The sequence below is a fragment of the Corapipo altera genome, unplaced genomic scaffold (genome assembly GCF_003945725.1).
Source record: "Corapipo altera isolate COAL_440 unplaced genomic scaffold, ASM394572v1 2b, whole genome shotgun sequence".
Taxonomy (NCBI): Eukaryota; Metazoa; Chordata; class Aves; order Passeriformes; family Pipridae; genus Corapipo; species Corapipo altera.
Genome location: NW_020884874.1, coordinates 18,712,508 through 18,726,360, shown reverse-complemented (window position 1 = coordinate 18,726,360; position 13,853 = coordinate 18,712,508). Strand labels below are relative to the sequence as shown.

Below are 13,853 nucleotides of genomic sequence, written 5' to 3'. Positions count from 1 at the left end.
CACAGTATAGAATGTTTTGGATAGCAATGGTCTGAACCTGTCATTCAAAGAACTAACTTTTAGTATTTAAGCTAAAGAAGGAACCGATATAAATCAAAACACATCTTGCAGGTAACAAGATACACATGAAGCTCTATATCAGAGTAATACCACTAAGACAGAATAATCTCCACTAACAAGTTTCTTAAAAAGTCTTTTCCCCCAAGAGTACCAGCTAAGCTTGAGTCATTTCCCTATGTCTGCTTCATGTTTCTGTATCAGTTAACTCTAATATTGGCATATTAAGTTATACTTTAAAAGAAACAAAATGTAAAATCTTCTGTAGCAGCAAACAATGTGCATATAACCAGGCACACAGCAATACTCTTTTGGGACAACTCCACAATGAGATTACTGTAGTGGAAGAAGCCTTATGTCAGAAATGCAGTTTATTCCAGGTCAGCTCATTACTACAGACAGCGCACTTTCAAAGCTCCTTTTATGAGCAGTGCAGATAGCCCAAATCTGGCTCAAGAGGAAAATTCAGAAGCAAAAGTGCATATTATGTTCTTTTGGTATGCAAGGCTATACATGTATAAAATCAATATTACAGACCCAATGTGGGTGATTATCGCCCTGTGGAATGTTTTTTGCACATATCACTTTATGCTAGGGAAGATAAGTAAAAGTACAACATGATTAAATGCTAATTCACTCCAGGTTAAAGTAGGGAGGTATAAATCACTCTGTGGTTGTAGTCTGATACCTAACTTTATCCCCGAGGCTATTCAAAGGAAACAAAGTATTTAGATTTGTTGCTTGTTCCCCCCCCCCCAGACACTAAAGAAGTATGCATAACAAACAGATGTTAAAACAATAATAAAATTATTACTTAACATTTAGATTAAAGTAAAGCTCAAACAAAACAGATTGTTGCTGCTGATCCACAAGCATGCAAAACCAACAGCCCTGGATTCAAAGAGATCTCAAAGTGAAGGACAACACAGAGGTGCATGAAACGGACAAACAAGTAGGTCAGTCTGGGGCAGAAAAGTTGGCATCAAGATTCAGAAATGCAGAATCTTAACCAGTTGGGAACAAAGGGATTTGTTAAGGTAGCATCAGCTACAGAACAAGGATTCACACGAATCTGAGGTGTGTATATTGCAGATTACAGGTTTCCTTTGCTCTGTTTGCTCAAAAAGCAACATACTTGTGCCACTTTGAAAAATTCTGCCTGCTCACAATAGCAAAGGCACAGCTAGTAATTAACAATGCCCCTTCTCACATCAGTTAGCTGAACTGAACAGGCACTGTGTCTAAATTACACAGGTTGTGCCTCTAGCAAAAAAAGCTCCCTCACTTTTTTAGAAATACTAATTAAAGAACTGCGTTCTAGACGCTAAAACAACCAGAAAAGAAGGTTTTTCAAAATTCTTGACATGATGCTGATAATCTGACACCTAGCGTAGCAAACCAAGCTTCCAAAGGAACTCCTTGACCACCAAGCTGTTACAGAATAAATTCTTTTTTCTTAATTGCATGCTTAATTTTATTAGCCTGAATTTCATAGATGAACAAGTGTATACATTATTCCCTTATTTGTATTTATTTAAGTGCTGATCATCTTCATCAGCATTTGTCATCTGTTACAGCAGACAAAAAAAATCATGATACACCTAGCTCATAAAGGAGAGAACACAAAAATAAGCAGTAATAAAACATTATTGATTGCACTCTGTTCCCAGCTGTCTTCTCTCCATACTCACATTGTAATTTCAGATACAATAATCTTCTATTATTTGACACATAAACATCACAGATCACAGTGAGATTAGGTCTCCAGGCACTGTACCCTGTTTACTGTGTTTATGTTAATGTGTCTAATATGTTTATCACAGAATCAATTAGGTTGGAAAAGGCCTCTGAGATCATCATGTCCAACCTATGACCAAACACCACCATGTCAACTAGACCATGGCACTAAGTGCCATGTCCAGTCTTTCTTGAAACACCTCCAGGGACGGTGACTTCACAACCTCCCTGGGCAGCCCATTCCCGCATCTAATCACCCTTTCCATGAAGAATTTCTTCCCAGTGTCCAACCTAAACCTCCCCTGGCACAGCTTTAAGACTATATCCTCTTGTCCTACTGCTTGTTGCTTGGAGAAGAGGTCAACTCCCACATGGCTACAAGCTCCTTTCAGGTAATTGTAGAGTGATGAGGTCTCCCCTGAGTGTCCTCTTCTCCAGGTTAAACAATCCCAGCTCCTGCTGTGACTCCTCATAAGCCTCATGCTTCAGACCCTTCACCGGCTTTGCTGCCCTTCTCTGTACTGGCTCCAGCAGCTCTATGTCCTTCCTGAATTGAGGGGTCGAGAACTGGACACAGTACCCAAGGTGCAGCCTCACCAGTGCTGAGTACAGAGGAAGAATTACTTCCCTAGTCCTGCTGGCCACATCATTCTTGATACAGGCCAGGAAGCCATTGGCCTTCTTGGCCACCTAGACACACTGCTGGCTCATGTTCAGCTGGCTGTCAACCAGCACTGCCAGGTCCTTTTCCACGGGGCCACTTTCCAGCCACTCTGCCCCCAGCCTGTAGTGCTGCATGGGGGGTTATTGCAGCCAAAATGTAGGACCTGGCACTTGGTCTTGTTGCACCTCATGCCATTGGTCTCAGTTCATCGATCCAGCCTGTCCTTCTGCACAGCCTTCCTAAACTCCAACAGATTGACACTCCCCCTAACTTGGTGTCATCTGCAAATTTGCTAATGGTACACTCAATCCTCTCATCCAGATCATCAATAAGATATTGAACAGGACTGGGCCTCTTCAACAACACTGATCCTTGGGGGACACCACTAGTGACTGGATGCCAACTGGATGCAGCACCATTCACCCCTCTGGGCCCGGCCATCCAGTCAGTTCTTAACCCAGCCAAGAGTGCACCTGTCCAAGCCGTGGGCTGCCAGCTTTTCCAGAACCATGGCATGGGAGACAGTGTCAAAGGCTTTGCTGAAGTCCAGGTAGACACATCCACAGCCTTCCCCTCATCCACCAGGTGCGTCACCTGGTCATAAAAGGAGATCAGGTTGGTCAGACAGGACCTGCCCTTCCTAAACCCATGCTGGCTGGGTCTGATCCCTTGGTTGTCCTGTAGGTGCTATGTGATCGCACTTAGGGTGATCTGTTCCATAACCTTGCCAGGCACTGAGGTCACACTGACCAGCCTGTAGTTTCGCAGATCCTCTTTCTGGCCCTTCTTGTGGATGGGAGTCATATTGGCCAACCTCCAGTCATCTGGGATCCCCCACTGAGCCAAGACTGATAAATGATGGAGAGAGGTTGGTGAGCTCTTCTGCCAGATCCCTCATCACCCTAGGATGGATCCCATTCAATCCCATAGACTTGTGAGTATCTAAGTGGCACAGCAGGTCACTAACTCCTTCCTCCTGGGTTACAGGGCATCTATTCTGTTCCCTGTCCCTGTCTACCAGCTCAAGGGGCCAGCTGTCCTGAGGATAACCAGTCTTGCTGTTGAAGACTGAGGCAAAGAAGGTGTAGGTACCTCAGCCTTTTTCTCATCTTTGGTGACTATATTCCCCTCCATATTCAATAAGAAATGGAGATTTTCTTTGGCCCTCCTTCTGTTATTAATCTATTTATAAAACCACTTTTTATTATCCTTTACAGAAGTGGGCAGATTAACTTCTGAGCTTTTGGCTCTCTGATTTTCTCTCTACATGACCAAACAATATCATTAAAGACTTTGTGTGTTGCCTGCCACTTTTTCCAAAGGTGATACGCCCTCTTTCTTTTTCTTGAGTTCCTGTAAAACCTCCCTGGTCAGCCACACAAGTCTTCTTTCCAACCACCTCTTTCAGCACATAGGGACGGCCTGCTCCTGCACCTTCAAGATTTCTTTCCTGAAGTATGTGCAGCCTTCCTGGGCCCCATTTTTTTTTTAAGGGCGGCTTCCCAAGGGACTGACTCTCCAAATCAGTGTCCTGAATGGGCCAAAGTTCACTCTCCAGAAGTACAGGGTAGAGATTGTGTTGATGCCACTCCTTACTTCACCAAGTATTGAAAACTCCATCATTATCATTTCATGTTCGCTGTGTCCAAGACACCCTCCGACCACCACATCTCCCACCAGAACTTCTCTGCTTGTAAACAGCAGGTCTAACAAGCCCCACCTCTGGTAGGCTTGCTTATGAGCTGTGTCAGGAAGTTGTCTTCCACACACTCCTGGAACCTCCTACACTACCTCCTCTCTGCTGTGTTGAGTTTCCAGCAGATGTCTGGTGGGTTAAAGTCTCCTACAAGAACAAGAGCTGGTGATTGTGAAACATCAGCCAGCCACTTATAGGATACTCCATCTGCTTCTTCATCCTGGTTGGGTCATCAACAACAGACTCCCACCAGGATATATAGCGTACTAGCTTTCCCCCCGATTTTCACTCAACCCTACTGTCACTATCCTTGAGCTCTATACAGTCAAAAGACTCCCTAGCCACTTCACCACCTCTCCTTCCTTGCCTGTCCCTTCTGAAGAGCTTATAACCATCCACTGCAGCATTCCAGTCACGCAAATCATCCCACCACATTTCCGAGATGGTGACTACATCAGAGCTTTCCTGCTGCATGATGGTCCCCAGCTCCTCCTGTTTGTTACCCATACTGTGTGTATTGGTGTAGATGCACTTCAGCTGGGCTGCCAATTTCGCCCCTAACTCTGGCATGCCACCCCCAATCTCATCTCTTGTGAGCCTGGTCTCACCCCTTTCCCTCTTCAAACCCTCTCAATCAGCCCTGCTAACTCATGGTCTAGAATCCTTTTGCCCTATTAGACACATGAACCCCTTCTGTCTCCAGCAGGTGTGGTGCTGTATAAAGCACCCATGATCAAAAAAACCAAAATTCCATTGATGGCACCCATCTTTAAGCCACTTGTTGATCACATGGGGTTTCCTGTTCCTTTCAGCATTCATCCCTGCTACCAGAGGAATCGAGACCACCACCTGTACTCCTGTCTCTTCAACCAGATGATCCAGTACCTTGAAGTCCTTTTGATTATCCTGGTACTTCTCTCATCAACCTCATCGCTGCTGACCTGGACAACCAGCAGTGGATAGTAGTCAATGGGATAAATTTGTCCAGGGAGTCTCCTGGTAATATCCCTTATCCGGGCCCCAGGGAGGCAGCAGACTTCCCTGTGGGATGGGTCTGGTCAGCACACAGGGCCGTTAGGTCCCCTCGTAAGTGAGTCACCCACAACAACTACCCTTCTTTTTTTCTTAATACCTGTATTTGTGATTCATCTGGTTGACTGTGTTGATCAGGGAGACCCCACGCACAGACTTTCTTTTACACTGTCATGTGCTTGATCCTTGAGACCCAGGGACACAAACCTGTTCCGCAAGGACACCTGGGAGGGAGAGGGATGCCGGGAGGGGATTCTTCTACCTCTCCAAGCAGGGACCTGTTTCTGCCCGATGGCAAGAGGGTTGAGGCTCCTTTGACTCGTGTTGAACTTCCATTCGCTGCTTTGCATTCATATTTTCAATAAAAAAATGACTTTGGCAACAGTTTAACTGAGAGTTGCTGTAGAAATAAATGGTTGAGTATAGAGATATTCTGAACCTCCGGTGCTGGTACTAGCGTTTACACTTAGGGAACAAAGAAAAGAAAAATAATAAAAATTTTGGAGGGAAAAATGATGGGTTTAGTATTCAGCCAGGTCGGCTGCCACACTGCCTGGCAAGCCTGGAGACTGTGCGGGGCAGGCAAGGAAGAGCTTTTAGCAACAGCGCACAATCAAGTTGGAAAGTTTTCCCCTACACCCCACCGCGACCCGCACGCAGGCGCCTGCGAGGCCCCGCCACTGCCTCCCCCGCCGGCTGCGGGCGATCGCGAGGCCTCGCAAGCGCCTGGCCTCTCCCCCCGCCCCGCAGCCTCTCACCGTGCTCCCGGGTCGCGCCAGCTGCTCGGGAGGCATCGCCCCCGGCCCGCTCCTCTCCCGCCGCCGGCCGCAGCGCCATGGGGAGCGCGGGCACAGCCCGCCGGGCGAGCAGGGCGCGGGCCGCCGCCGGCCGCGCCGGGCAGAGCGCGGGGAGAAGCCGCAGCAGCAGCGGCTGCATGCCCGGCTGAGGCGAGCGGGGCTGCCCGCCGGGAAGCCGGAGGCCGCAGCGGGTCTGGCGGAGCCGCCGAGCCCCTCGGGGAAGCAGAGGGAGAAGGGGGCCGTGCGCCCGTGGAACTACAGTTCCCGGCACTCTCCGCGCCGGGCATGATGGGGATGGGGGGCGGCTGCGTCTTTATTCTCATGTCGTCTTCACCCGTGCGCTCGGCTGCGGTAGTGGTCGGCGGGGCCACCTCGCTCACGGTGAACAGCGATGTTCGCCTGGAATGGGAGATCCGCGTCTCACCCCTTGCTTTCACTCGGTACCTGAGCGAGAAGTGGCTGCCCCAGCCCTCGTCCCGCTGGAGGTCCGCAGCTAACGGGAGTGCTTTGGGCTGGCGTCTCCCCAGAACAACCGGCTGTAGCTTAGGGCTACAGAGCAGTAATTAACATTAATTTAGCTACCATCTGGGGGAGAATAGACAGTCTTACTCTAAATGTGCTTTAAACTCATTCCTTTACACGACCCTTCGCGCAGCCCCGAGTCCTCTGACCGCTGGCACTAAGGGCTCTGCTCTGGCTGTGGTCTCCTGTCGGGAATGGACCTCAGGGGTGTGCAGAAGAGGCTGCTTTTCTGAGGGAATGTCGTGAATGGGTGTTTTAAGATCGCTTAAAAGAAGGGGAGGAAGGGGAGACGCTCCTTTCTTGCTTAAATAAAGATTTGGTGCCTCTTGGAAGCCAAATCCTGTCATGGCATTCTCTGGGAGAAGCCAAGCTAAATGTTGCTTGGTACTTTTGCAAATTGGCCTGACCATGTAGACCAGATCTGAGGAAGCAGATTGTATATATTCATATAAAGATTCATCATGGCTAGGCTTTGCGAATGAAGATTTAGAAAGGCTCTATCCACATTTGTTACAAGCACGCTGTAAAGATTCATACTTTCATATTTAAAGACAATACGGATAGTGTCACGACCCATCAGTAGGGGAGCGGGTAGGGGGGTGACATTCATTGTAAATTCTCACCGGGCTGAACAAAGACAGTGTTCCAATGTTTTATAGTACAGCTGCCGTAACTCCAGCCACCAGTCCACTCTATAGACTCAAGACGTGTTGGGTAAGAAGTGAACAAGCCCTTAAATTCTTACAATGCTCTTCCACAAGAGTGAAGGCTAAGCCCTTAGTTTTGTACAATACACTTCAATAAGTTCACAGCTCACATAACAAACTACTCAAAGGTGCTGGCTCACAAACCACAACATCACTTCTCAAAGGTGTTGGCTAACAAGCCACAACACACTTCCTCAAGCTCCCCACAGCCACAACAAAGTTCAGTATGGAGTATGCGGTGGAATATGATAGCCATGCTTTTCCCAGGCAAAGCAATCAGAGGGAGAAAAAAAGACAAAAAAGGGAGAGTGAACAAAGAATATCACCAGTCCTTAGATCCTGCATTAGTCCTGCTGTGTTAATGTTCTGAAGCTGGGGTTGTGAGACAAAGAAAGCGAAAGAGAAAGAAAGGGAAAAGAGCATGAGAAAGTCCAATCTGCTTCTTTTTATAGTTAACCCGGTGTACACCTCTTACGTAAACTAGAAGGGTTCTTTTCAACATGTTTTGTTCACATATGTACAGCCAGCCCTTTGAGCTCTTCTCAAGCAGGTGAGTCCAGGGGTTGGACTGAGCATGAGTTCAAGGTGGAGCAGGAAGTTGGGGCAGAACAGACCCACCTCCTTGTGTGGTCTTCCAATCATACCTTTTCCAGTGTAACACTCAGAATGTTTGAGACAAAGTATGCTTATGTTGTCCACAGATGGCAAAAGCAAATAAATAAAATAGGATAGTTATGATAGGGAGGAACCAGCATGGCTGCTGGATGTTAGAAGCTGAATGAAAGAAGAGTGAAAAATGAGGCCAGTTTCTGTATTCAGCTCCTCCTCTGTGCTTTTCCTTTGTGGGAGATAAAATCTGTTTGGAAATATTTTATTATTGTTGATCCATTTGGAGATGTGTTTGCCATCACTGTCTTTCACACAGTATTTTTATTTCATCTGCATAGTTTTGTGGAGACCAAAGGCTGGATGCAACGCCAAAGTCCAAATTCTGAGGGATCCAAAAGAAGCTTTAGGACGAGGCTGCTGGCAGTGTTTCTTATTATACACATTTCATTTGAATATCAGCTACTGTTAGGATAAGTGCTCACCTCTTCCTAGCCCATTTACATTGTCAAGCACAATACTTCCATAAAAATTTGATTGTAGGTCCACCAGGGAGGTGGTGGATTCACCATCCCTGGAGGTTTTTAAGATGAGACTGGATGTGGCACTTAGTGCCATGGTCTAGTAACCACCGCAGTGTTGGATCAAGGTTCGGACTTGATGATCTCAGAGGTCTTTTCCAACCTGTTTGATTCTATGATTCCAGGAGAAAATATTTTTGGTATTAAGTGTCTTTTTAAAAGTATGAATTTAAAAAGCAGATTTGGATCTGAAACTGCTCCAAATCAATTCATTAAGTGTTTCACAGAAATCTCCAGCAAGAAAACTCTAGGAAAAAAAAATATTTCTGTTTGTAGGATTGATAGGGGAATCCAATACAATGTTTAAGTAAAGGTAGCATTTAATGGTCCTCTTAACAAATGAAACAGTGCATTTTTAATGGAGCTAAAAATTATCTCTAACTAATACCCACTAACCTTGCACTAAAATGTCAATATGTTCTTTGGTCTCACAACGTACATGAATGTACTATCTTCAGGATGAGAGGAAGTGAGAAATTAAAAGTACTTTTGCTGGAGCTGGTAACAGTTCCTATGAATTGTCCTACAAGTCACAAAAGGGGTGTTGGAGGGAAATGTTCATTGGAGGACTAGAAAACTGAAGCAAGAAGTTGTGATTTGTATGTTTGCCCAAATGCTGTGCAAGTTCCGTAGAGGTCACTGACCTGGTGCCTGGCAGAAACTGGTTTTCACTACTGCTTAGGCTTGGGCTAAAGCCAGCATTTTATCAATTTTCTGTGGCCTTGCCTTTTTTAAAGAGGGTTTCTGATTAACCTCTCAGCAGTACAGTTTTCCCTTTGAGGGAAAAAAAAATCACATTATGACAGCTGAGTGACGCTAACAGAAAGAGCAAGCACAATCAGTCCTATAATTGTATGTGCTTACACAACTGCACTGCCTGTGCCTGTCAGCCTCTCACCCACCTTTCCATCTCTTAATCCAACCCTCTAACTTCAATCAAATTCTTTTGAGTGTAAGAGGATTCAGAGGTAAGGTATTCCCACATCTTTCCTAAAAAGTGAGTGATTTGGGAGAAAAGAGAGGCTTATTTAGCTCCCAAATGAGGTAAAGAAGAAAGAATGCTCTGTGTCTGTTTTTCCATGAAACAGTGGCTGGCCACGCGTATTGGTCAGCTCATTATGCGATAGGTCACAGTACATATTATCGATGCATATTATGTCTTATCTTAGTCAAGCAAGAGATATGGGAGGAGCTAGGAGTATTTGGGACATGACTCAGTGTGGGAGGTTGGGTAGTAAAAGGGCAGGAACAGGATGTGTTGCAGGGAGTCATAAAGGGGACTGGGATATTGTGTAGCATGTCGGAGGGAGTTGAAGGTACTGTAATGAGGGGGCATGGAAACTATAGGGGAAACCTGGGTTATTGTGATACGAAGGGAGGGCATAACTAATACAAAACAAATCTTCATTACTGTCACTGCTGACACGACATCTTGTTTTCTAACAAGCGAAGAAGAATAAACTGTGATCTGGTAGTAATAAGAGATTTGCTAAAGAAACAAAGAGAAGTGTGAGCTGCAGAGGACTGCCTGATATAAGGTGATTTAATACAAAGATCAAAAAGCAAATAGTCTAGAGTCTCCACAATAACTGGTACAAAAGGAAGAAGTGCATGAAGATGCTATCAGATATAGTTAATGAATAGACACTACATTTGATTGACATCTGACATGAAAAAGAATAATATAATTGGATATTTTCATCATCTGTTGATCACAGGAAGTTCATTTACATTTCAGAAGGGGGAATGGAACAGTGGAAGTCAGCTGAAAAATTAACTGATTACCCAGAGCGGCAGTTCTTCACTTGCTACCATCTGAATAGCAGTGTTGTGAGGGACTGTTTTTGAGGAACATTGGCTGAAGATCCACATAGATAATAACAACAAATGCTGTTACTCTCAGTGTAGTGTTTCACACACTTCCAGGTTCTTCCAGGCTTTTTGAGGAATGATTATTGTTGGGTAGAGAGAGGATTCACCTAATAAAGTGGGGCAAGAATATCTTTGCCTACCGGCTTGCCAGCCTTCTAGGAATGGCTTTAAACTAGGTTATTGAAGGATGAAGAAGCAGTCCCATCAGACCTGAGCTGGAAGAGAACAGGTAGAGCTAGAAGAGATGTGCTGACAGAGAGTTAGTGGTAGATAATGGGAAAGCAGGATAGCATGATGGCAGAGATTGTCCCTCTGCCTGACCAAGCAGCCTGCTTGGGAACCATACCAAATGCAAAACCTGGCATGTAGGGGGACCTCAACAGGCTGGAGAAGTGGAACAACAGATGCTTCTTATGTGAAGTTCAACAAAGACAAATGTAAAATCTTGCATCTAGGACAGATGGCTTTTGGCAAAAATGTCTGGATGCACATCTGCACTAACTTAACAGTCCATGACATTTTTTACTAACTTGGACTCTGCACAGGGTGTTATTGTTAGGGTGTAATCCTTTGCTCCATGAACAAAGCATTTATTAGAGCTAGTTCCTTTACCCATTTGCTCTGCAAATTGTATCTCATTGGCTAGATTTAATACTTGAAGCAGCAGGCGTAGAATATGCTTTCCTAATCTATGTTTTTCCTAATCTAATCTTTCTTTCACTTATCAGCACAGAAGATCCACCAGAAATCACCTAGGAAAATCCTCATTCTACTGCAGTTACATCATCCTTTTATAGTAAACAAAACCAGTCTTCCCTATGTTGCTCCACTATCAGGTTAAAAGAAGCTATTAATTTCTTTAGCTTTGTTTCAGAAGCACAGATTCCATCAACTTGATAAACATCACTTCATTTTCCAATATATAAGGTAACTACAATGCAAATAAAATAGTGGAATACTTCTACTACTTCATATTTTGTGATGTGAGTAGATAGATTTCTTTTTACTAAATATTATTCACACACAAAATTATAAAATAGAAAATAACTGTAAGTGATTTTGATAAGTGCAGTCTTGTTTCTCTGATTCTTGACATGTGTAATGTGTATTTAAGTAAAAAGTTGCATGTTCTGGAGGCCATTAAGTATGGCAGTCTGCAAGGTGAAGGCACCATTCAGTTTGACAGGAAACCATCACAGATTTGCAACTTCCATACACTGAAATAAAATCACATTTCTCTTTTAGGGACTTTACCAAACCCGCTGGACTTTTTACCTCCAGAGGTCAAGTTAGGTTTGATCTGGAACATCCAGCTTCCTGGAACTGTTCTTATTTTCTGTCTGAAGTAGAGGTTTTAAAACAGTATATGCAGGAGAAAAGTGGATGGAAAATGTTTTAACTAAAAAGAAGACACTGCCTGCAATTAAAAAAGTTTGAGTGAATATTGCCAACTACATGCGGAAGTCATACAGCTGAGACACTAACTAGATCCTGCATTCCTTGAGCAAAAGACACTTTACTGTGAGTCTTAGGCAAGTAAAGAATGCAGTTTTGAATCCAAAATTCGTATTATTCCAGATGTGGGTGGGTGAAATACATATTCACTTACTAAACCAAAAAATCTTCATTCTCCGCTGCTTGTCTGTTGTGTTTCTTGCTCTCCTCTTCTCTCTTGCTCTTCTGTCTCTCCCTTTAACCACAAGCTTCTTTTTTTAGCTCTGGCTTCTTAACTTCCCAAGCTCCAGGTATCGCACAAACACAGTATGTGTTTGTCACCGCTATGCAGGCTTTGTTTGTGGCCCTGTATCTATTTCCTTCTTTTATCTATGGATTTTCTATAAAGTTAAGGTGTCTGTGGAATAGAGGCACGTTTAGTGCATGTTTGCAGAGCCCAATGTCCAATTAAAAAGAAACAAATCTAAGCTTCTTATTGCCAGGACACAGTACAATTCTTCCTGAAGTTCAGATCATCATTCCTCCCTCTGTACGCATTTCTCGTGTGTGCCTGCCTTTTTTACTGAGAGGAACTGAGACATTAGTTCACAAGGACTACCAGAGCTTCAGGCAATTGCTCATTTAGCCTAAGGTGTGAACATACCTGCTCTGGGACTCTTCACCGGTCAGTAAAGGCAGAGGCTTCTCCAAGGGGAATCTGTTATTCACATAATAAGTAAACAGTTGTTCTAGAGATGCTCTACTTTCTCCCCAGACAACCGAGATGGCCAGGACAACTAGGCTTGTGTCCTCCTTAGACACAACCTCTAACCTGCGTGTTGCTTAGAAGGTTCAAATTCAGTGAAATGGATTAAGGCCTGAATTTTGTGATCACCTGGTTGAGAATTAGGAAAAAAGTTTTGTGTTCTAGCCCAATAATTCATGCTCTGGCAAAGCCTCTTAAAGCCCAGACAATTAAATTCAACATCTACTCTTTAACTGGAGACACTTGTCAAAACATCCTTTCTTGAATGTTATGCTAACCCTCCTTGCGTTGTAAGACCCTGCTGATGGCTGTGACTAACGCTCCAAAGTTCAAGTGCTCAGAAGAATTCACGCAGTGTAGGAATCTGCCAAGTTAGAGCCTACCTAGGAAGAAATAATTAAGCCCTGTCATTTTATGTTTTGCATGAATTTTGAAATTGGTTTACCCCTGGTGTTGCTGGGCCTAACTGTGCAAAAAATTGCATTCATTGCTTTCACATCCGCAGTCTCCTAAGATAGCTGTTTATATTTAACCTAAAATTTAAAACAAAAAAACAGTGATGCTCAAAATACCTCTCCTATGAGCTATTCAGGGAAACAGTAACTTATTGTTTGAGGAAGAAAAGTGTTCCTGACCTCAACAGAAATGAGAGATCTCAGTTTTAACATTGGTTTAGCTACCATTCACACCTGGAGCAATGTGATCTGGCATCCAGTTTCTGTCACTGAAATCTCTCGCAGTTATTGGATCCATCAGTATGTATGGCTCTGAGGGTATTCACCATCTCTTTGCAGACAGTGGGGTTTCCTGATCCTCTTCTTGAGGCTCAGGGTTTTAACGTATGAAGTCACAAGGATGAACCAATTCAAAGCCCCCTTATTTACAATCATCATTTTTACTTACAATGGATGAAAGACATTAACTTGTATCTGCATTCTAGTATTATGACAAAGCATGAAAAAGGAAACGAATACAATTTAAGAAAAACACCTAAACACATTCTGACCAATGGGGAAAGAAACAGATTTTAATGCTCCAGCTTAGCACATTGCTATGTCTTTAATGAATTATCTCTTACAGTTCTTATTCAATCCTGCAGACTTTTACTGAGCCACTTTCAATTCACATTCACTCATACAAGTAGCACTAAATGAGCTGCAGTAACTGAAAGGGAGGAAAACATTTACATTTCCACTGGTAAATCTGATTTTCAGTCCAGGTTAGAACAATGTTTTCAGCATCCCTATTGAAAGAACCATGTTTGGGTCATTTTGTCAGGCATCCAGTCTGTCTACATAAGCCAGCATGTGACCATTAGCATGTATCTCTGAAAGTGGACTATCAAGTGTTTAATATAGCTAATATAAAGTGAGGAGATGGTG

General features: G+C 44.0%; 2 protein-coding genes across 4 annotated transcripts in view; one reads left to right on the top strand and one right to left on the bottom strand.

Moving 5' to 3' along the window:
* AKAP7 (A-kinase anchoring protein 7) overlaps nt 1-6,137 on the bottom strand; it is an 82,847-nt gene extending 76,710 nt beyond the window's left edge. Inside the window, exon 1 of one of the 2 annotated variants that reach the window (XM_027632167.1) lies at nt 5,945-6,137. In XM_027632167.1, the coding sequence (XP_027487968.1) occupies nt 5,945-6,122 (178 nt within the window). In that variant the 5' untranslated portion in view covers nt 6,123-6,137. The remainder of the gene's footprint in view (nt 1-5,944) is intronic. The other variant, XM_027632159.1, reaches the window with a different exon arrangement.
* A 3,143-nt stretch (nt 6,138-9,280) lies between these two features.
* The window catches only part of EPB41L2 (erythrocyte membrane protein band 4.1 like 2), a 138,203-nt gene continuing 133,630 nt past the window's right edge, over nt 9,281-13,853 (top strand). For both annotated transcript variants that reach the window (XM_027669516.1, XM_027669475.1), the window contains exon 1: nt 9,281-9,367. The gene's annotated coding sequence lies outside the window, so the exon portion shown is untranslated. The remainder of the gene's footprint in view (nt 9,368-13,853) is intronic.